This window comes from Uloborus diversus, chromosome 6 (genome assembly GCF_026930045.1).
Source record: "Uloborus diversus isolate 005 chromosome 6, Udiv.v.3.1, whole genome shotgun sequence".
In the NCBI taxonomy this organism is placed as follows: domain Eukaryota; kingdom Metazoa; phylum Arthropoda; class Arachnida; order Araneae; family Uloboridae; genus Uloborus; species Uloborus diversus.
In genome coordinates this window covers 168,592,936-168,616,027 of record NC_072736.1, presented here as the reverse complement: position 1 = coordinate 168,616,027, position 23,092 = coordinate 168,592,936, and the positions used below count along the sequence as shown (strand labels likewise).

Sequence of the window (23,092 nt, the reverse complement as noted above, 5' to 3'; positions counted from 1 at the left end):
ATTCCAATTTTAAGAAAAAAAACTATCATAAATTACGAAATTATCTTAACGTGTAACCGTAACATGGGCACAAGCCAATTGGCGAGATACGAAATTATCATAACGTGTAACCGTAACATGAGTACAAGCCAATTGACGAGAAAATTCACAGTACATTATTTGTAAATACAGGCGAACCAAAAGATCTTTTAATTTTTCTATTACGGGCGAAGCCGTGCGGGTACCACTAGTACTTAATAAAATCCACTTATACCCCTTTGCTTCTTACTGCCTCAATTGAGTATTGGATTCACTGAGCGCTTTATTCAGCTCAGTTTACCCCTCAAAACAGAATAAAATTCACTTTTACCCCCTTTGCTTCTTACTACCTCGATTCAGTATCAGCAGTTGCTTTCGGAAGCGCCTAAGACTTTATTCAGTAGTTTCCGAAGTTATGATCCATAGAAATCTCTTAAAAATATGGTTTTTTTCTTCCATGGAAGAACATTTTTTAAAAATAAAAAGAGGAAGTGTTGAAACAACGAATTGTTTTATGTTCCAAGAGTTTAATCAATCTTAGAAGAAAAAAACAATGCTGAAATATTTTCAGAAATTAATAAAGACATTTTGTCTTTTATAATAGTATATCATAATTTATTTCTACCATGACACAATTTCATTCTTTCAAGAAGGCGTCTTCAAGGTTTTATAAACACACATCGAAGCGTAAATTTTGTGCTATTCTTTACGTCACCTCCCCTTCACTGGGTAACTCCCTAATTTTGAAAGCGTCTTTTGTGCTCTTACTCGCCTCAGCTTCTCGTCGTTCATCATTGTTTCCAAAACACAGTCTCAAGAGCATTTTTCTTCTTGCAAGAGATAGATTTGAGAAGTTTTAGCGGTGTCTAAGACAGGAGTTGTACAGCACCTGCGTGAATTTATTAAGTCCGAGATATGCTTTGTCGGCGTAAAAGCCGGTGAAATATCCAGTTACACGCGTAAATAGTCTTGTCACCAAGAGAAAGTTGGGGCATAAACTGTCGTTGGAACAATTATTTCGGAGCTATTCGGCCAAGTTTATAAAACGGATATTTTGTGATATTGAGTTCTAAATTGTGTCCTTTTTTTTACGAGGGAGAGGAACAGCGTATTTATATATATATATATATATATATATATATATATATATATATATATATATATATATATATATATATATATATATATATTTGAGCAATCACGATTGCTTATTGTTCTCACTTGACTGTTTTGATGTCCTATCATTTTATTTTCCCACCGCCACCCTCCGCACCATCACCGTCGACCGGGTCCTCACGATGCTGCTCCTATAGCGAAAGCCGTCTCCAGGTTGCATCCATGTCCTACACACACGCGCATACATACACAACTCCAAACACACACAAACACATACACACAACTACCCACACATTCATGCCTGCACACAGACACAAACACATATGCCTACATACACATACCCCGCCCCCACGCACACACATTCATACACACAACTACCCACACACTTATGCCAGCACACAGACACAAACACACATGTCTACATACACATACCCCCTACACACAAACACACACGCCTACATACACACACTCGTGATTGCGAAAAACATAATTTGAATTCAAGATGTCAAAATTCAAATTATTATTTTTTTTTTTTTTAAATTTTATTGTTATATATTGAGAAATAATATTTTGGACGGTTTATAACTACAAGCTTACCACTGAAGATGTGTCATATCTGATAAACGGACAAGCTAGGTCGATTCCATCTGAATGAATACAGCAGGGGGTAAGGGAAAATAGCGATGGGATTTGGGTCATTCCATGTCAAGTGATCCAAAGTTTTTTCCCTCACCTTTTTGTATTTCTTTGAAATTTGGCTCATCGATTGTACCCTTTGAGGTAATCAAAAGTCCAAATTTTTAGATTCTTATCTCTATTATTTTTTTATTTATAACACTTTGATTTTTCGAAAAACCCGCTTTTTTTCATAGATGCTTGAACATAAAATGGACGATAACTCAGCACCATATATAGATAGAAAGATTTGGTAAAAATCATTTTAAAGTACATTAGTTGCTGTTTAATGGGATATGCAACATGACAAATTTCAAAAAAATTTTAATTTAAAAAAAATAAAATTTAAATTTTAAATTTATATTTCTCAGAAAAGGTATAATGAATTTTTTTTAAAAAATTCTTAAAAATTTGTGTGCATTTTATCTTCATTTGTGCAAAGTTTCAAGTTGGGATCTCAATGGGATCATATTTTTATGAATTTTTAAATAAAATTTGATTTATAAAATAATGACATTTTTCAGATTCTAACTAGTTAAATATGGGGTTCTTTTACTGGGGATGGTCTAGTAAGTAGTAATTGATCATGACTATGCTTGAAATGAACTGACATGACTTTGTAGATTAGTACCCCCCCCCCCCCCCCTCCGCCACACAACCACTTTTTATCTTTTTTTTTTCAAAACTGTGTTTAAAAAAAAGCCGGCACGTAAGAGTTATAACCATAATAAACTGGGACGCACGCAGCTAAACATCAGTAGTGATTAAAGCTTATAAATGGGGGGGGGTCATAAAAACTAAAAGTCAGAAAAACTGAAGAGAACCACTCATTTGCAGCTTTTTTTCTTTCGGAAAGTGGAACGGTAGGGGGAGGGGGGGGCAATCTGGAATGAAACATAATAACAAAGAAAGTTATGCTCAAATTAGCAAAATTTGTTTGATCTATAACTGCTTTTAATATATGTATAAATAGATCTCGCTGCATTGCTCTCGTTTACAAGTGAAATTAAAAGAAAACTAGCATTAAAGAAAAGAAAAAAACAGCTGCACTGCAAATGTTGTAGAAAGACAGTTTTATGCGGACAGACATATGACCTGATACTTAGATTTATTTTTAGTTTAGTGTAAAAAGAATGAAACAACATGGGGGGAAACACTCCTATTTTGCTGTGATTTTGGGGCAAACTATTTCTTTCCTCCATCCAAAATTGTAAGTTGGTGCAGGGGTAAGAGACGAAATGAATCATAACTTTCCTTATCAGATAGTGAAATAATCAAGTACACTTTCTGAAGTTCGGATTGAAAAAGAAAGGCTTGGTCTGAAAAAAAAAGCATCAGGTAAAGCGTGATAATAGTATAGTGTTAATCGTATGTGTGAGTGAATGTGAGGGGGGGGGGGGTAATGTACTTTGTCTTGCTTTAAAGAAGAACATTTACCAACTTTTAATATGTTTTCTATTCATTTTGTTTTATTCTATTTATTTATTTATTTTTTACATTTTAAAAATAGTTTTGGAAAAAAATAATAAAAGTGGTGGCCCGGGGGAAGGGGTCTTTTTCTTACTTTAAAGAAGAATATTTACCAATTTTTAATAAGTTTACTATTCATTTTGGTTTTTTATTCATTTATTTATTTTTTACATTTTGAAAATAGTTTTGAAAAAAAAAAATAAAATAAATAAAAGTGATGGTGCGGGGGGGGGGGTGCTTGCCAATTTACAAATGCACGTCAGCTCATTTCAAGCATAGTTATGATCAATTACTACTTACTAGACCATCCCCAGTAAGAGAACCCCATATTTAACTAGTTGGAATCTAAAAAATGTCATTATTTCATAAGTCAAATTTTATTTAAAAATTCATAAAAATATGATCCCATTGAGATCCCAACTTGAAACTTTGCACAAATGAAGATAAAATACACACAAATTTTTGAGAATTTTTTAAAAAAAAATTCATTATACCTTTTTTGAGAAATTTAAATTTAAAATTTAAATTTCATTTTTTAAAAATTAAATTTTTTTGAAATTAGTCATAATGCATATCCCATTAAACAGCAACTAATGTACTTTAAAATGCTTTTTACCAAATCTTTCTATCTATATTTGATGTTGAGTTATCATCCATTTTATGTCAAGCATCCATGAAAAAAAGCGGGTTTTTCGAAAAATCAAAGTGTCATAAATAAAAAAATAATAGAGATAAAAATCTAAAAATATGGACTTTTGATTACCTCAAAGGGTACAATCGATGAGCCAAATTTCAAAGAAATACAAAAGGGTGAGGGAAAAAATTTCCCAAATTTTGGATCACTTGACATGGAATGACCCATTTACGCTTTTTATAATGTCACTAGGGTCTTATTAATTTATTGCATTCTCTTAGCTGAAAATGAGTGGAAACAAAAAGAAAGTAAAATGTTTTCACCTTGTCCGAAAATGTAAAAGCAAAACAAGGGCGCCCATATAGGGGGGCAAGGGGGGGCTCGAGCCCCCCCCCCCCTTTGAAATTAAAACTTCCTTGCTTTTGGTACTTTTTTCTTTGCAAAAATGTGAAAACATTTATTCTCCAGCCATTAATGAATAAGTTATTACAAATGAAATATTTTAATGACTCTAATCTGTCCTGAAATCGGTTTCCATGGAGAAAATACCCTCCTAACCCATGGGGAAAATATCTGAGCCGCCCCCCCCCCCTTACAATTTTGCATATGGGCGCCCTTGAAGCAAAATGGTAAGCTCAAAATTATGTTGTAAAAAAAAAAATGTATAAATTTTTGTAGTCAGAATTATACATCGAATATAGTTTAGACTTGAAAAATTATTGCCGTGAACAAATCGTCATTTTTACAAAACTGCATCCAAATAATTAAGAGGCAAAAGCACATATCTGTAACAAACAAACTACCACCACTGTTAACTAATAGATGCGCATATTTCCGCTAATAAACCGGATGTCTGCCTTTCCATCTCATTGGTGGTCAGACTATCTGTTTCGTCAGGTATAAAGAACACCTTCAAAGTCTGAAAGGTCAAGTCAGCATTATAACTCTTTTGATTTTCAGAAAAAAATTCTTTACATACTTATCGTTAGTATTTCTAAGGGAATAATAATTTTACAACATTCAAATTCTGAGAAATAATAACATTGATGTAAAACGTGAAACTTAATACAACAACGTTATAAGTGGGTAAAATACGGCAACGTGTATACCGATACAAATAAAAGCAAAAGAAAAAAAAAAGAGTTGAAACCGCAGCAAACAGCTATTCCGAGGCTATAACTATTCAAATTCAAACCTATTTGTCTCATAGCTTCGAAACAGCTGTTTACTGAGTTTCTTAACTCTGTTTTATATTGCTTTTATTTGTACAGTTATATACGTTGTCGTATTTTACCCATTTCTTAGTACAAAGTTTCTCGGCTGTTTTTTATTTCCTTTTACAAAAAAGGAAGTATTGTATTCGCGAAAAAATTTTCACACAAAAACCGACCTTAATTTTCATTTTCCTCACCCCCAAATGATTGTTAAGGTTTTTTTTCCAACCCGACCACACATGGATATATGCCTAGGAACGTACAGACACCCGAAATATCCATTTTGACGATCCCCGAGTTAATTACGACGAGTTTTCTCGTGACGTACGTATGTATGTGTGTATGCATCTCGCATAACTCAAAAACGGTGCGTCCTAGAAAGTTGAAATTTGGTACGTAGACTCCTTGTGGGGTCTAGTTGTGCACCTTCCCTTTTGGTTGCATTCGGATGTTAAGGGGATTATTTACACCTTTTTGAGGGGAAATCATTGTAAATTTCAAGGCTAACTCAAGTGGTGTTATAATTTGTCAAACACTTGGCGATATATCGCCAAGCTTTTGGCCGTCAGGTTTTGTGGAAAATTTGGCGATTTTTGAGCAATCACGATTGCTTATTGCTTTCATTTGACTGTTTTTGACGTTCCTTTGATTTTTCAAACCGCCACCCTCCTCACGATGCTGCTCCTCTAGCGAAAGCCGTCTCCAGGTTGCATCCATGTCCTACACACACGCGCATACATACACAACTACACACACACGCGCACACACACACACACACACACACACACAAACACATACACACATATCCACCTACACACACAAACACATACACACACAAACACACACGCATACATACACACACATACACACAACTACCCACACATTCATGCCTGCACACAGACACAAACACATATGCCGACATACACATACGCATACATACACACACATACACACAACTACCCACACGTTCCTGCCTGCACACAGACACAAACACATATGCCTACACACACATACACATACCCCCCCACACACATACACATACCCCCCCACACTTATGCCAGCACACAGACACAAACACCCCCCCCCACACACACACACAAACACACACGCCTACATACACACACTCGTGATTGCGAATGCTTTATAAAATGAAATTTATCATAACTTAAAAAGCATTTTTCCATACAAGATATTACAGATGCTTTAAAAATTTCGGAATCAAATATAAGCATTTGCGTGGGGTTCATTTAGTACGAGCTATTTTTTTGCTTTCGTAAAAGCATCTGAAGTACATAGCAGAAATAGCATGTTAACGTAACATCAGCATATAAGAGAAAAACTGTAACTTAATTTTTTCAAAAATACTGTAGAACAGTTTAATGGTGGGTCGAAAACAGATAGGCGAGCTTAAAGAACACTCGTGTCTAAATACCATTTGAGTAAACGAAACAGAGGAATAAAATACATTTTTGGATTGCATGAATACGAATATTTGTTGATGTAAAAAATGATATTCGCTTCGACCATCGTTTTGAAACAATACAATAACGAATAAGATTATTCCAAATTTAAAATGCAATCGATATTTGTTTAAAATACTTAAAACCTACACTACAGTAAAAATAAAAATATACTACCAACAAATACAGATGGATTGAAAGAACAAAACTTTGGAGATAGTCTAGAAGACAAACCGGAAAAAATGTTCGGCGGTTATACTGGCTACTTAATTTCACAGTTGAAATCTTTTCCAAAATCCAACTGCTGAAATGAGACTAAACTTTTTTTGGTTCAGTCAATTAACAAACCTTATTTTCTGTTACAATAAACATTTAATGGTTTCTGATTGAGTTTTAAAACTCTGAAAAATATTTAATCCGGTCTATTGTTAAGTTTTTAACAATAACTTCGCAATAAACAAACGTGTTTGAACTGCATGTAGTGTTCATACAAAACTCTTTGTTGTAATAATAGTTCTGCGCGAATTACTATAAAAAAGTTTTAAGTTTAAAAATAACTTTAGAACCCCAGGATAAAATTTTAGCTTGTGTATTTAAAACGCGTTGTGGATTAAACATTAATTTCATTAGCCTAAAAAATCTTGTTATTTAAGTTAGGTATGTTATTTGATTGCATCAAAAATTTCATACATTTTACGTAACATGGAAATGACTCTTCAGTTACGACAAACAATTTTTTCTGAGCTATCCGTTGAAAAGTTTCGAAATTTAATGCACCGATTTTTTTTAAAGAAATTATTCAATATTTTGTGAGGTTCGGAAAATTTACCATGTATCGAAAAATAATTCTTCAATCTTTTAGTATAGGGAATAAAGCCCGCAGACATGTCTAATTGAGAACATAGCAGCTTTCTTGGGAATTAAATTATCTATATATTCCATATATGATTACCATATATTCTTCCATTGTACATTTTATCATCCTTCTTTTCCAAAAACTTTAAATTTTAAGAAGTAAGTTTAATATTTCCAAATGTACTGGTAATCAGGCCACAATGTATGTATAAGTAGTAACAAATATTAATTCTTTTTGAACGAGCATGTCGTGATTGTTCTTTGCAAATTTTACGTATAAAAATTAGTACAAATAGCATCTCACATGAACAAATTCATTGTTTTTTTTTTTTGGAATTTACGCAGAAAATATATTTAGTTTTTCAAGTTCAAAATTTTTAAATTCATAAAATCATAAAATAGAAAAATGTCAAAATTAGTTGGTCATCAAACAATGTGTTTAATATGAATAAGTCTCACTTTTATCTAAGTGCTCTTACGCCTTTTAAACAACCTAACAGTTATCTATACTCGCGCTTTTTTAAAATTTTAAACTTTGGCAATACTTATTTTCTCTATTTCTGTGTCACTTCAAAAGCATAAAAATAATGCATATATTATCGACCTTCCCGCATCGCACAATATTTAAATGTATTCATATTTTTTATTAAAAAAAATAGAATTAAAGAAATTCATCACTACCTACCGATAAAATCATCACAAAAGTCTACATTCGGAGGGAAAACTCCGTTATTTTAAACCCATGTAAATAATTATGAACTTATGAGAAGTTTTTTTTTACTATTTTATGATCAATATTTTTGTTGCTCAATTAGCAAAGACTTAGACTGGAACAACCCAGACAATAATACTCATTTTTGTCTGGGATCCTAGAATAATAATCGTCTGATGACAATTTATTTTCTTGTACTTTCTATCCTTTGTATTTCATACTAGTAGTACACGCACGGCTTTGCCCGTAGTGTAAAATTAAAAGGTCTTTTGGTTCGCCTGTATATTTACAAATAATGTATGGTGAATTTCTCGCCAATTGGTTTGCTCATGTTACGGTTCCACGTTATGATAACTTTGTAATTTACTCGTCCATCTTATGATAATTTTGCTCGGGAAAATGTTCCTAAAATTGGAATTCAAAAAGAACAGCATCGAATTTTTGAAAACTCGCTTCGAGGTGCACACCCCCATGCTACAGTCTGAGTAAAAACTTTAAGTCCAGTCCACTTTTTGAGAAATTGGACACACCTTAATCTTAGGATCAAAAGGTCATATGAGTGATAATTATTAACCTTAAATACAAGTAAAAAAGACAAAAAAGTTTAATTGTAAGTGTTTCATTATCAGAAAATACTACAGATCAATATTTGAACCTGAGTAAAATCTTTAAGGCCAACATAGAAAAAAGCATATGAGGACCAAAAATTCAAATATTTATAAGCTTGTGTGAGAGCCATTCCTTCAAATTACTTCAAATATTCTTGTTTTCATGAATGAAACTAGTTTTTGACAAAATTCGGGATGTATTTTTTACCATTCATCTTCGATGATAGATTTCAGCTCTATTGATGAAGTAAAATGTCTCTCCTTTGCATAAACTCTTCTTGCTAAGTCACCCAATAAGTTCTCTATTAGGTTAAGATCTGGAGACTTAGTCGGTCAGTTCAAAGTTTCAACATTGTTTACTTGGAGCCTATTTTTTGCACTGTTACTCGGATGGATAGATGCATTGTTTTGCTGATATTTTTAATTTTCTTCAGCAATAAATTCAGCTTTTGATAAAAGATGACTTGGGAGGACATTTAGATATGCTTGTGAGTTCATTTTACCTGAAACAAACGCAACTGAGCACACACCATTGTAAGCAAAGCACCCCCAAGGGCATGACAGAACCTCCATCTAATTTGCGCTTGTAGAATATTTCTTTTTCTTTTCGTAAATCATGCCAATAGCACTTCCGTCCGTTTGGTCCATCCAAACTCCACTTCTTTTCATTAGAAAAAATTATTTGTATTCATTGGTTATCCCAGGTCATGATTTCCTAGCTGAAGTTGAAACGCTCTATATTGTGCATTTTCAATAAATGAAGTTTAAGCAATTTTGCAGCATTCATAAAATTTCCACACCTTCTAATTGTGTTATATATCGTTTTTGACAAACCTTTAAACCTATCGTCTGAGTAAGTTTCCTGGTTAAGTACTTTTCAGGTAATGTAATAATTTCCAAACTCTTCTTCCATGACGCGAGGACAAAGCTTTGAGTTTTCCCGGGTTTTCTTTTTACCCTAATTGTGAAACAAAAATGTTGACTTCAGTCTTCGATCTTCCTATTTTTTCGCAATAGTACGCTTCTTATCCTTGTTGAAGAAAAAGCTTCAATCTGCCCTCTTTCTTGAACAGTTAACTTTTCACCTTACAATATCGTCACAAGTAGGACAAAAACTTTGAAGAAATTAATCACAAAACTGCAAGTTAAAGGGTTTACACAATCTTGTTAAATGAGGTGACATTTATATATTACAGTATAAGTACTTGCAGTTTTTTAAAAAATACTAGTAGCCTTAAAGTTTTTACTCAAGCTGAAATGCTAACTTTGAATAAACCACTGCTTTTCTGGTTATTGCATGCTTTAGAAATCCTGTCTGTTGCGTTATTTCTTACCAATGAACATTAATAATTAATAATACAATAATATTAAAATCCTTTTAATTTCATTTTCCCTTTTTCAAAGAAAATCTAAAGTTTTTACTCAGGCTGTACAAACTAATTTTGTGCCAAATTTCATAAAACTCGGAGGAACGGTCTAGGCGCTATGCGCGTCACAGAGATCCTGACAGATATCCAGGCTGAGAGAGATCCAGACAGACTTTCAGCTTTATTATAATTAAAGAAAACTTTTTAATATGCTACTTTGTGAAAGAGGAAATTAAACATTTTCGCTAAAACTATTGCTAAATAATCTTTGTTCAATTACGCAATTTCAATTGTCGATAGTTTAATTCTGTTGCAAACAACTCTTTAAAACTATTACCAAGTGTCTGTAAGCCTTTGGAATCAGATAACTTTCTTTCCTAACGGTATTTAAAATAGCTTTGTTATTCAATGTAAAAATTATTTATTGATTACTCTTTAATTGGTCATTATGGTCCTTTTAACTAAAAAAAAGGTCAATCAATGTTTTTTACTCTAAGTATAGCTGTGGCATTTTCTTATTTTTGAAGCTTTAAATAATTATTTCTCTGAATACATCAATTAAAACGGTGCAATTAAAAACTTAACCTTTTTCAAAAACACTTACTACATAGAAAATCAATAATTAATATACTTTACATGCTTCAAGAGAAAAGTAAACTATTTTTAATGCTCTTAGTATTTTGTAAATTTCTCTAATATAATTTAAATTTTTTATCAAAATAAGATTATCAATGCTAAATTCTTAAGCATCAATTTTGTTTTGTCACGTTCTAAGAGGTTTTGAGTAAAAAAGTTATTCTAGCATTGATACTTCATTATTGCGATGAAATCTATATGTTGTCATGGAAATAAGCGTATGAGATATCGTCTACAGGGTTCAGTCATAAATCAGGCAGAAAATGTTATGGATCTGGGTGTCTTTATAAATCAGGACTTCAAGTTTAGTCAACAGTGCAGTATTGCTAGTAACAAAGCCAACAAAAAGCTTGGGTTCATCAATAGAGCTATTTCAAACAAATCTAAGAAAGTTCTTCTGCTTTTATATAGGAGTTTAGTAAGACCTCATTTGGAGTATGCTGTTCAGTTTTGGTCGCCTTATCTGAAGAGAGATATTTTTGTATTGGAAAGGGTTCAAAGAAGGGTAACTAAATTAGTAAGGGGACTCTCAGATTTAGATTATGATACCAGACTTAATAGGCTTAACATGTATAGCCTGGAGCAAAGGAGAGTCAGAGGGGACATGATTCAGTTATTTAAATTTATCAAAATGAAAGATGTAAATGGATTAAATTTTTGCGGGGAAAGCAGGACAAGGGGTCATTGTTTTAAGCTATTTAAATCTCAGGCTAACTTGGAAATCAGGAAAAACTACTACTTCAGTAGGGTTGTGGGCACTTGGAACAGCTTAACGGAAGCGGTGGTAATGAGCAAGGGAGTGGATAGCTTTAAGAGGGCCATTGATCTTCATTGGGGACTAATTAATTGACTAGGACCAGCCTAGCTGGGCCCAGAGCCTGTTGCTGGTCGTCACATTTGTATTTGTATTTATTTACATAAACGGCTGTAGACGTACTTATATAGTGGCTGTTTGTGTGCGTGTGTGTGTGTTACTTATCCACGTTGAATACTTGACAAATTTGATACAGAGGGTCATTGATGCTCCGGAATTCACATAGGGAGGTTTTTGCGGAAAAAAATCCGTGAAACGTAACGTTTACGTCGATTAATAACATTAACAGAATATTTGCAATTCCAAAAAAAAAAACGAGCTGATGTGTGCATCACATGACTTCCTTTTACTCCAATTTAATGTCATTTTTCCCATTATTGGTAATTTTAATGTGATTCAATAGTTTACTCTCTAAATATCACCAACAGTGGCCAAATTTAAACCAGGTTTAAAAAAAAAAATAGCCAAATTTGTCGCCAAGTTGGCGACAAAACTTGGCGACCAAAACAATGGCGATCTATCGCCAAGTGTCCGCCAAATTGTAACACCACTTGAGTTTACATCGAAATGAACAATGATTTCCCCCCAAAAAGGGACAAAAGACCCCCTTAAAACACCCGAATGCAACCAAAAGTGGGGTGCACAACTAGACCCCACTAGGAGTCTACGTATCAAATTTCAAATTTCTAGGACATACCGTTCTTGAGTTGTGCGACATACATACACACATCCGCACATACGTACATACAGACGTCGCGAGAAAACTCGTTGTAACTAACTCGGGAATCGTCAAAATGAATATTTCGCGTGTCCATACGTTCTTAGGCACTTATCCACGTGTGGTCGAGTCGAAAAAAAAACTCAACATTCATTCGGGGGTGAGCAAAATGGAAATTAAGGTCGATTTTTGAGTGAAAATTTTTTTCGCGAATACAATACTTCCTTTTTTGTAAAAGGAAGTAAAAAACAAAAGAGGTCTAAACTAAAATTTTGAGTTATAACATTGTTCCTTTCTGCACATTGATGGGTAATTTTTTGCTATTAATTTTCTTTTATTTAAGTTCGATTGTCGAACATGCGTCTCTTGACATAACATTTATTTTCGGGGTAGACCGTGCAACGCTGAGCTACGCAGCTAGTGGTAAATAAAGACACTAAGCTGATTTGTGAATGTACGCATCAGTTCATTTATACAGCATAACCTCGATTAAACGATTGGCAAGGAACTGGAAAAAGGTATCGTTAAAACAAGGATCTCGTTAAATCGAGGAGCTTAGACATTCAGTGCAGTCAAAGCCAGACCAGTGAGATGTATCGTTAAATTGAGGAAATAAATCGGGCATCGTTAAATCGAAGTTATACTGTATGTCAAATATGCAAACCTTCATTCGCAAATTGTACAACAGCCAACATTCATTCCGACAAAATATTTTATTAGTTAGCATTGTTTGCTCTTAAGTTAAGTCTGTTAGTTGCTAGGTTTGTCCAATTAATATCCAATAAAAAAATAAAAATAAAAACTAAAGACTTGCTTCTTATTTCTGAAACAACTGTGGGTAAGTTCAAAAGTAACAGAAAAATTTATGAATGCAATTGGCATGTAAGTTGGAAAAAGCAAGAAACTTTTCTAAACAATACAAATTCCGGTCAACACAAGTTCTGGAACAACAACAAATTCCGGCCACATCGTACCCAAGTGTTTTGGAGTTTTAAAGAACACATTTTTTAAGTACCTGAAAACAGAGCTGCAGCTTTTTTTTTTTTTTCATTTGTCTTTCTACCTCATTATTTTGCTTCATTTCTTGCTATAGTCGGCCCAAAAATATTTATTTTGAATATGTGTTGGTATTTTATACTCTAGTTCTAGCTCTTAGAATCTTTGCACATACATTGCCGCTGCCTGTTTAGTTGACCCATAGACTACTTGTCTAAAAATACAAAAAGAAATTGATTGTAGTTAGTTTTCCGGGTAATCTTCTTGTTGAGAATGCTTTTTTTTTTTTTTTCGACTATCATTATGCATTGCAACAAATATACTGAATGCTTGATGCCTTCTCAATCATCAACTGCTTTCTTACTGTTAAGGTGTAATGTTTGGTACTTGGCACCTATTTACCTACAAGAATTATATCGGAGTGAAAAAAAAGGAAAGTATTAACTTTTTTCTACCCCCCCCCCCCCCCTCGCTCCCCCTCTTCTTCTCATTTAGTGTCAATATGGGCCCAATTTATAAAAGTTTGTATGTTTTTTTTTTTTTACTTTGTGAAAATATCGATGAAATACAGGCTGAAAAGTCAAAGAATCTAAACAGATAAAGCAGATACGCAGCCATTGCTAGCACAACTAAAAGCCCAACCAAAGGAGAATTAGGATTGGCAACCGGCCCTAAAAAAATAGTATTCTGCCACTTTTTCATCATAATAACTAATTATTAAAATGCAATACCAAAGTAATTGCACATTTACTCAGTTTTTCTGGTTTTGCTAAAATATTTTTCTTTCTTTGCATCCATATTTTTATCTACCTTGTTTATTTATTTTTCTATACGTGTGTATAAAATGTTAAATATGGTTACGGCGTAAGGGGTCATTCATTAATTACGTAAGGATGATTTTGGCAATTTTTGTCCCCCTTCTCCCCCCATGTAAGGGTACATAAGATTTTTCACCCCCCCCCCTCCGCGCTATTTTTACGCAAGGTTCTATTTTGTTTTCCAAAATAATAAAACAGCGAATACACGAATCTTGTATCACTGGAATCGTTATTAAATTCACTATTATTAAATTAAACCTTATTGTATCAAAAAATATCTACTAAAAAGTTAGAATCGAGACTAAATGTTTTTTTGACATTTTTTTTTTTTTTTTTTTGCATATGATGCGATACTAATTAAAAATAAATTATGCCACACATGGTGCGATTTTTTTTTATTTCACACCATTCATTCCTTGTAAAACAAATAAAAAACAGCTCATCCTAATAAGTTTTTTATCTTCCAGACGCAAATGAAATATGATCCCAGCCAAACAATTTGACCCAGCATTTTCTAATGTAAAATATCGACTTGAAAAATATTACGTAAGAATGGGTTTGGACCCCCTCCCCCCCCCCTCCAAGTAAGGGTATGTAGAGATTTTTCCACCTCCCCCCTCGGGACCCTTACGTAATTAATGAATGGCTCCTAAGTACGCTGGAATAAAATAGTGATATAAAAGGGGTTATCTCTTTTTTTTTTCTCTCTCTTTCCTCAGGTTCACTGTCAAGTTCGGGTTCGAGTGCTGGTACCGCACCCCCGGTGAGACCCGCCGACAGCCCTATGACCTTTCTCTTTGGCGTCATCTGCGGAACCATCCTGGTTGTGCTTGTTCTCATTCTTGTCATATGTCTCATCAGGTAAAACTTTCGTTTCATCAATAAACGATCACATTTTTATCAACAAGTGGTTCTGAACGTTGTAATGTTACTTACAACGTCGTCAAACTGTGATTTTGTCCTCTTCTTGTTAACCAAGGTTATTGTCAAACTATTGTTTTATCTATTTAAATGTTTTTAATGTATACATGTTCTTCACTACTTATTTTAAAGTACTGAAGTTTAATACTTTTTACCTCAAAACAAGTTTACCATTACAATATCATGACTTCATATAAATAATATTACATAAAGAAAACGTTTGGCGCAGTATAGTCCTCAAGGGCTCTTGTGCCATTAAAATTAAATAAACCAACCAACCAACCGTTACTTACAAGTTTCTTTCATTATTGTAATTATTGAGCAAACACGATTGCTTATTGTTCTCACTTGACTGTTTTGATGTCCTTTGATTTTACTTTCCCACCGCCACCCTCTGCAGCATCACCGTCGACCAGGTCCTCACGATGCTGCTCCTATAGCGAAAGCCGTCTCCAGGTTGCATCCATGTCCTACACACACGCGCATACATACACAACTACACACACGCACGCACATACACACACACATACACAAACACATAACTACCCACACATTCATGCCTGCACACAGACACAAACACACATGCCTACACACACATACACATACCCCCCCACACACACACATTCATATACACAACTACCCACACACTTATGCTAGCACACAGACACATATGCCTACATACACATACCCCTACACACAAACACACATACTCCCCCACACACACACAAACACACACGCCTACATAGACACACTCGTGATTGCGAAAAACATAATTTGAATTCAAGATGTGAAAATTCAAATTATTATCTTTTTTTTTTAGTCACTGTTGTCTTTGTTACTTATATTCTTGCCATTTGTCTCATCGGCAAATTTGCTTTTTATCAATAGCAATTATTGATGATCCCGTTCTTTCTATACGTGGTTTTATTTTTAAAAGCCTCAATGTTGAGTAACTATCAAAATAATGAATACAGGTGAAATAATGCCACATTTCCAAAAAAAATTTTACTTCATCAAAAAAGATACATCAAACACAAAAAAATTAAGTTAAAACATAAATGAAAGAACTACTATAAAGCAAAAAAAAGCATAAACCAAAAGAAAGAATGTAGAAATTTGATCACAAAATCAATGTCATTACCATACTCTCATAAACTTGCATACATACGAAAACAAAGACACAAGACATAATTAATTCACCAGTAAAATTTTTTGTTATCAGTAGATAGCATCATACAAGTTTATTAAAATTGCAATGCAGTATAAAAATAATTTTTTCCTGACATTTTTCTTTTGCGAAATTCAAAACGGTTTTCTTTTCAGCATCAGTAAATTGTTAGTAAGATCTAGTCATGTGTATTTTTTTTTTTTTTTTAATGCTAGACTGTTCGAAGAAAAATGTATTTATTCCTTAAAAACTAAAGATATATTCAGAAACTTTCTCTGTTTTTATTATTTTTGTGCAAAAATTTTCATTCTAGCTTCATCATATTTTTTTTTTAAATTCAAGCTTTTTATTAATTCAAAAAGCTTTTATTTTCGTTATTAGATGCTTCGTTAATGATTAAAAAAATTCAACTAAAAAATCTAAGCTAAAATGTATCAGTTTTTTTTATACTGTTATATCTTTCTCAATTTGGTGTTTTATATTCTCTATTTTATTTTAGTTATTTAAATACATACTAAAAAAATCAAACATAATCGTGAATTACTTTCCAATTATCTAAAAGCTGATCAGTGACAATTTCATCTGGAAAACATATTATTTCACACGAACTTTTGCACGTTATCTTTACGTACTGCTTACTCTTTGAAAGTAGTGTGTTAATGTAACAGTATATAGTAATAGAAAAAGATTTAGATCAACTTATCAATGGGATCAGAATTTGAACTAAACTTATTTATACAGAAAGTTTAAAAAACTTTAAGTTTATTAAATTGAAATTTTTACAATAGTATCTACAGAAAAATCTCCCACGTTTACTTACAGTTTAATAATTTACACAAACTACATTGAAATATGTATTATATTTGCCTAAATCTGAGAAAAAGAAAAAATGGCAGGAGAGCTACTTCTTCCCTTCTAAATACAAATTTTTAAAAAAGCGCCAAGAACTAAAAGTAAGATAACCATGCTCAATTCAGAAATATAAGGGCGCTTCGTTTGCAAAATATTCTATTTATAATAAATTAAAATAAAATAATTTTGCGATCTCGATACAGTAATAAATATTGGAAAAGCAATGTTCGATAATAAAGTCTATTTGCACTATATTTTTACCATAAAATATATTATCTAACGGTTCTTCATTACTTAGAATCGATTTTGAAAAATTTCATACAAGAACCACAACATTAACTAGTTAAAAAAAAAAAAGCAATACAAGTTGAAAACCTGAGTGTATTCCAATAACAACTTTTTGTCTTAAGAGCATCATATCTGGATATGTGCCAGTAAAATTTCGATGCTGGTTGCCAGATTTGTAATCCGAAATCGTCTGCTTTTTCTAATACCTGGCAATCTTTCAACTCCAGGCCGAAGTTTCAGATTTTTGAAGTAGGATTTTTCAATCGATTGTTGGAGATGTTTGACTGGTTGAAGAAGCGGAAGAAGTGAAGTATAAAATCTTGAAAAGTGAAGCAGCTATTTTTTTACGGTTTACATATTGACAAGATCATTGGACTGCTTTTAATTTATGATTTCCTGTCATTGTAAAAATATACCTCAGTGAAGTTTCAATAGCGTTAAATAAATTACTTACGCCCTTGAAAGCTCGATTATGTTTTCAACTGTATCAGCAGACATAGGCGTCGGAACCGGGGGAGCTGAGGGAGCTTGAGCTTCCCCTGGAATATTTCAGACCGGCTTAGCTCCCCCGGAAAATTCTTGCACTGCTGCTTTTTGCCGTACATTGTTTACCTCAAACCTGATTTCAAAAATGTGATCTGCCTTTTTTGGGAATTTCGGAATTTACCCAATGAGCAACAAAAGCAGTGAGCAGACGGAGTGGTCAGTGCACTTGAATTCCCTTTCACCTTTTTTTTTTCACTGTTTAAACACTCTTGGTTGCCGAAATGCGGGAAAGTGGGCTCTACTCCGCAGCCTGCGAAAATCAGCACCAAAGACGTAGCATAACCAAACATTTTTTTTTTGGGGGGGGGGGCACCGGCCCCAGAGCCATCACAAAGAAGGGTTTTGCTACCCCCCCCCCCGCCCAGTTTTTCAGAAATAGCGTCACCAATTTCATATTAGTAATGAAAAAAAAAAGCAGAAAGGAAACCTTTACGATCTTAAGAACATGTAATAAAAATGATAAGTGAACAAATAGAATAAAAGTGTCAAAAAGAGCTTTTTCTACAAAATTTGAGGGCAAATGCAATCTCTGAATATTATTTAGGAACATCCAAGCAAGGTTATGCTTTATGATTTACCTCTGAGGAGCGCTGAAACGAACGTTTCAGTAAGAAGTAAAGAAAAAAAGTATCAAGTAGTTTAGAAAGTAGTTCAGAAAGAAAGTATTCAGTGTTTAGTACAAATCTATGACAAGCGTCAGTCAAGTAAAAAATGAATACGTAAATAAACATAACTTCATAGGGGCTGCCGGCATTTTTAAATTTCTTTTTTTCTTTTTCTTTTCTTGGAGATGGTTTTCCATCTCCAGCTCAGTCACTTTCCTATGCCGGGCTGATGAGTGCTAATAAGCACGAAACTGCAGTCCTCGGCTGGAAATGAATTTACTGAATATACCAAGGTTAACATTGTCAAGTCATAGTTCTACTTTTCAGAACCATACTGTACGAAAACCATGACGATTTATTTTGATTCTTTACAAAATGCGCTCCTGCAACTTTCGTGGTACATTTAAAATAACGCATTTTCAAAATAGTGCGCATTATTAATGTCATTCTGCGTATTAGACGTTGAAGAATCTTCAGTTTTTCAAGATCAAAACAAAATCTCAGATTCGAAACGAATGAGCTTCAAAAAAGTGCAATTCCAAAAAACTTTCGAGTCGAATTCAATTGTTCTGTGTTTGTGGTGGGACTAGTTTTCGTAAGTTGAAATTCATTTTCTGTTTTATGATGTGTTTGTTTTACATCTGTGGAATTTTACACCCGTGTAGATTTTCTCCCTTTAATGCTTCTTTTTGATTTCTTATCTCAGCTTGTATTTGTTTAATTTTCATTCTGTCTTTGTCATATGTCGATTTATCGCGTCTGTAATTTTTACTATATATCTCTCTCGATTTTCTGTAAAATTGTTAAGGGGAGTCAGTACCCTGAATACTTTCAAAAATCTGATTTTTGATTTTTATATATTTTGAAACTCCATTTCAATACCTTTTTAATGATACAAATTTCTTGATCGTGCTCATATTAGCAAGTTAAAAAGTGCTTCAAAAAAAGGTAAACATATGTTGATAAGGTATGATTTTCCCCCTTTAAATTGCAATATCTCGAAATGGTATTTTTGAAACTAAATGTTCCTTTTTCTCAGAAACTAAATTGTGTTAGGATTTGAAATTTTTATCACCTATTCCATATATCTAGTTGCATATACTGAAGTAAAATTTTTCTCATATTCCAAAAATATTTTTTATAGAACTGATTTCGTGTTGCAAAATGGCATTTTTTGAAAAAAATACAGTGACTTACGCATTAGAATTTTTTAAATAAAAGGTAAGCTCCTTTTCTGTAAAATTTTACTTCAGTATAGAGAAAAGAGTCTACTTAAGGTACAGCAAAAATTTCATTATTGTATCTTTAATAGATTTTCAGAAAAAGGTACATGAACCTTTGCAAATTAATATTGATGGTATAGGGGGTACTGACCCCCCTTAACATTTTCTCTGTAGAAGGGTTCCTAAGTTCTTTCTGCGCGTACATACTTTTTGTTCGTGTATTTGAGAGAGAAAACAACATATAATTTCCATTGACAATGTTATAAAAGATGATTACAAAAACAATTTTAATCTGAAAAAGTGACAAAAAAAAAATGAATTTACTTTCCAGGCGTCGTAACAGCTGTCCTTATGACGGTGACGATGGGGAGCATTTAGGTCTCACTGCCCTGCTCAGAAGAACCGTTCACAGAAGTTCCCATCTGGCCAGAGGTGAGTAATTTTCTTGTGTATTCTTTTCTAAAGCAATCCAACTATGTTGATTGTTACCCAGTATGAGCAATAAAGCTCAAATCTCTAACTGCTCCAACAGCAATAAAGCACTTGTCGCCAATTTTAACAGCAACAATGAAACCCAAATCGCCAATTCCAACAGCAGCAACAAAGCACAGATCTCATATTCTAGCAGCAACAATTAAACACAAATCGCCAGTTCCAACTGCAGCAACAAAGCACGAATTTCAAATTCTAGCAAACAACAATAAAATTCAAATCGCCTATTCTGGCAGCAGCAAGTAAGGAGAAATCGCCAATTTTAGCAGCAAGAATACAGCCTAAATCGATAGTTCTAAAAACAACAATAAAGCCTAAACCACCAATTACAACAGCAACAATGAAACACAAATCGCCAATTCCAACTGCAGCTACAAAGCACGAATTTCAAATTCTAGCAACAACAATAAAATTCAAATCGGCTATTCCATCAGCAGCAAGTAAGGAGAAATCGCCAATTTTTGCAGCAACAATACAGCCGAAATCGATAATTCTAAAAACAACAATAAAGCCTAAACCACCAATTACAACAGCAACATTAAAGCACAAATCGCCAATACTAACAGCAATAATGAAGCACAACTCGTTAAATTCACCAGAAAACATCACGCTCAAATTGTCGAATCCAACAACAATAATGTACGGATTGTCTATTCCAATAGCAACAATAAAGAACAAATCGCTAAGCCCACAACAGTAATAAAGTAATAATTGGCTAATCAATCCAAATACACTTCGTCGAATTCTACAGCGATAATAAAACGCAAAAATCTACAGTAATTTTTTTTTATGCATTTTTTTCATTCAAAACAGAGCTTCGAAAAAACTTTTCAATCAGTTAGAACCTGAACATATAACAAGGAAAAAACATTTAACTTATGTTCCCAAAAAAATTCAAAAAGTCCACAAAATCTTCAAAGTATCGCAAATAAGTCTTGAAGATTTAAAAAAAAATGTTATTGGTAAGGAACAATAGAGCTAAGATGCTTTGAATTGGTTGAATTTCAACCGAATATTTTTTTCTTTTGGGTCTGATAAAACTGCACAAAAATTTGCGCCTCTCCGGACATTGCTTTTTAAGAAAACGTTTCTCGCAGACATTAAAGAATCGAAAATTTAAAATTCTTTGAACGTTTTTAAAACATTTTTTACATTATTTTTGAACGTGTTCACATTAAAATTATCAATGTTATCAGAATATTTGTTGCATAATTTGAAAAACTTAGAGTGCATGATTCTGCCGGGGGGCAGGCAAACGGCAGTATTTGCAGAAATGAGTTTTCGAGATATTTGAAGTAACGCGTTTCGGATTCCATGATAACAATATGCTGAAATTAGAGGTTTTTTGGAGCAATTTTTCGAAACCAAATAAGCAAGCTTCTTTACTAATAATAAAGCTGAAAGTCTGTCTGGATGTCTGTGACGCGCGTAGCGCCTAGACCGTGACCTCATGAAATTTGGCACAGAATTAGTTTATTGTACGGGGGTGTGCACCTCGAAGCTATTTTTCGAAAATTCGATTTTGTACTTTTTCTATTCCAATTTTAAGTAAATTTTACCGAGCAAATTATCACAACGTGGACGAATAAATTACGGAATTATCCTAGCGTGGAACCGTAACATGGGCAAGCAAATGAATAGCAAATTGGCGAGAAATTCATCATCCATTATTTGTAAATATACAGGCGAACCAAATGATCTTTTCCTAAATCCTAATCACTATTTCTTTTTTTATGGATATGCCTCGTATTAACTATTCTAGAAAATCACCAGTCATAATATGATGGGTACAAATTACTTAGCCATTCCATTCCATTTGTAGAAACAAGAAACTAAACGAGTAGGGTCTAATCGCAATTCATGATTGCGAAAAACATTTGAGTCAAGGCATCAAAATGATTTTTTTTTTTTTTTAAATTTGTGTGTGTGTGTTCTCTATTTCAGTTTAGACTCAAACCTGTTTTTATGCGGGGGATAGGGACCGCATAAAAAATCGCATAAAAAAATTGTTCGAAACTTCACGAGTAGCTTTAAAATGTAGTTTTGGCAACACAGTTAAGAAATTTTTTTATGCGGCGGATAGGGATCGCATGAAAAAGTATCACATAGAAAATAACTCAAAAGCTTACAAAATTGTAATATTTAAAGAAATCAAAATAAACCAAGTGACAATAATGTTTGCCGAGTAGTCGGACAAAAATTCCCGAATAAGGAAATTTTTGGGAGGTCACAGTGACTTCCCATCGGAGTGCCTATGTCGTCACTTGAAGATACTACCTCGCACTCGTTTTAAAAATAATTTCGTCAATTGAATCCCAGTCTGATTGAAATTTTACTTTGCTGCACAAAAAAATAAATAAATAAATAAATTAGCACAAAAAAAATCGCATAAAAAAAGACCGCATAAAAACAGGTTTGGGTGCATATTGCCTTAAGTGGTATTTCTTTTAAGCCCGAAACGCGTATTTGCAAGTTGTAACTTACTACGAACTATTTCTTCGATACATAGCAATATTTTTAAAGTACAACATATTCCACGAGAAGAGCTTTCAAGTGCCTGAAATATCCGAATAATAGTAGCTTCAATTTATGGAATGTATTAATTCAGTTTCCTCATCTAGATTTGATTAGAAATTCACCATCCCTTCTCGATGTCTTCCTCTCCTAACTTATTCAGCAGGAGCCGTGTTGGAGACGAAAAATTTAAATAATCCACGCGAAGTAATAAAGTTCTCCACGAGTTGACTACTCAGAAATATTACCAGTCCCTCTGATGACAAGCCGAGAAAGGAAACAAGTGTGAAATTCTTCATAAATCATCTCGAATTCTAACAAATCTTCTGCAGCGCTGATAAATTGTTTCATCTCGCTGAAGCGATGCGTCAT

The 23,092-nt window shown here is 33.4% G+C and overlaps 1 protein-coding gene across 1 annotated transcript in view; it reads left to right on the top strand.

Moving 5' to 3' along the window:
- Positions 1–23,092, top strand: part of LOC129225066 (tyrosine-protein phosphatase 69D-like) — a 331,748-nt gene that overhangs the window by 172,772 nt on the left and 135,884 nt on the right. The window contains exons 11-12 of the mRNA XM_054859614.1: positions 14,831–14,972; positions 20,046–20,146. Coding sequence (XP_054715589.1) covers positions 14,831–14,972; positions 20,046–20,146 — 243 coding nt within the window. The remainder of the gene's footprint in view (positions 1–14,830; positions 14,973–20,045; positions 20,147–23,092) is intronic.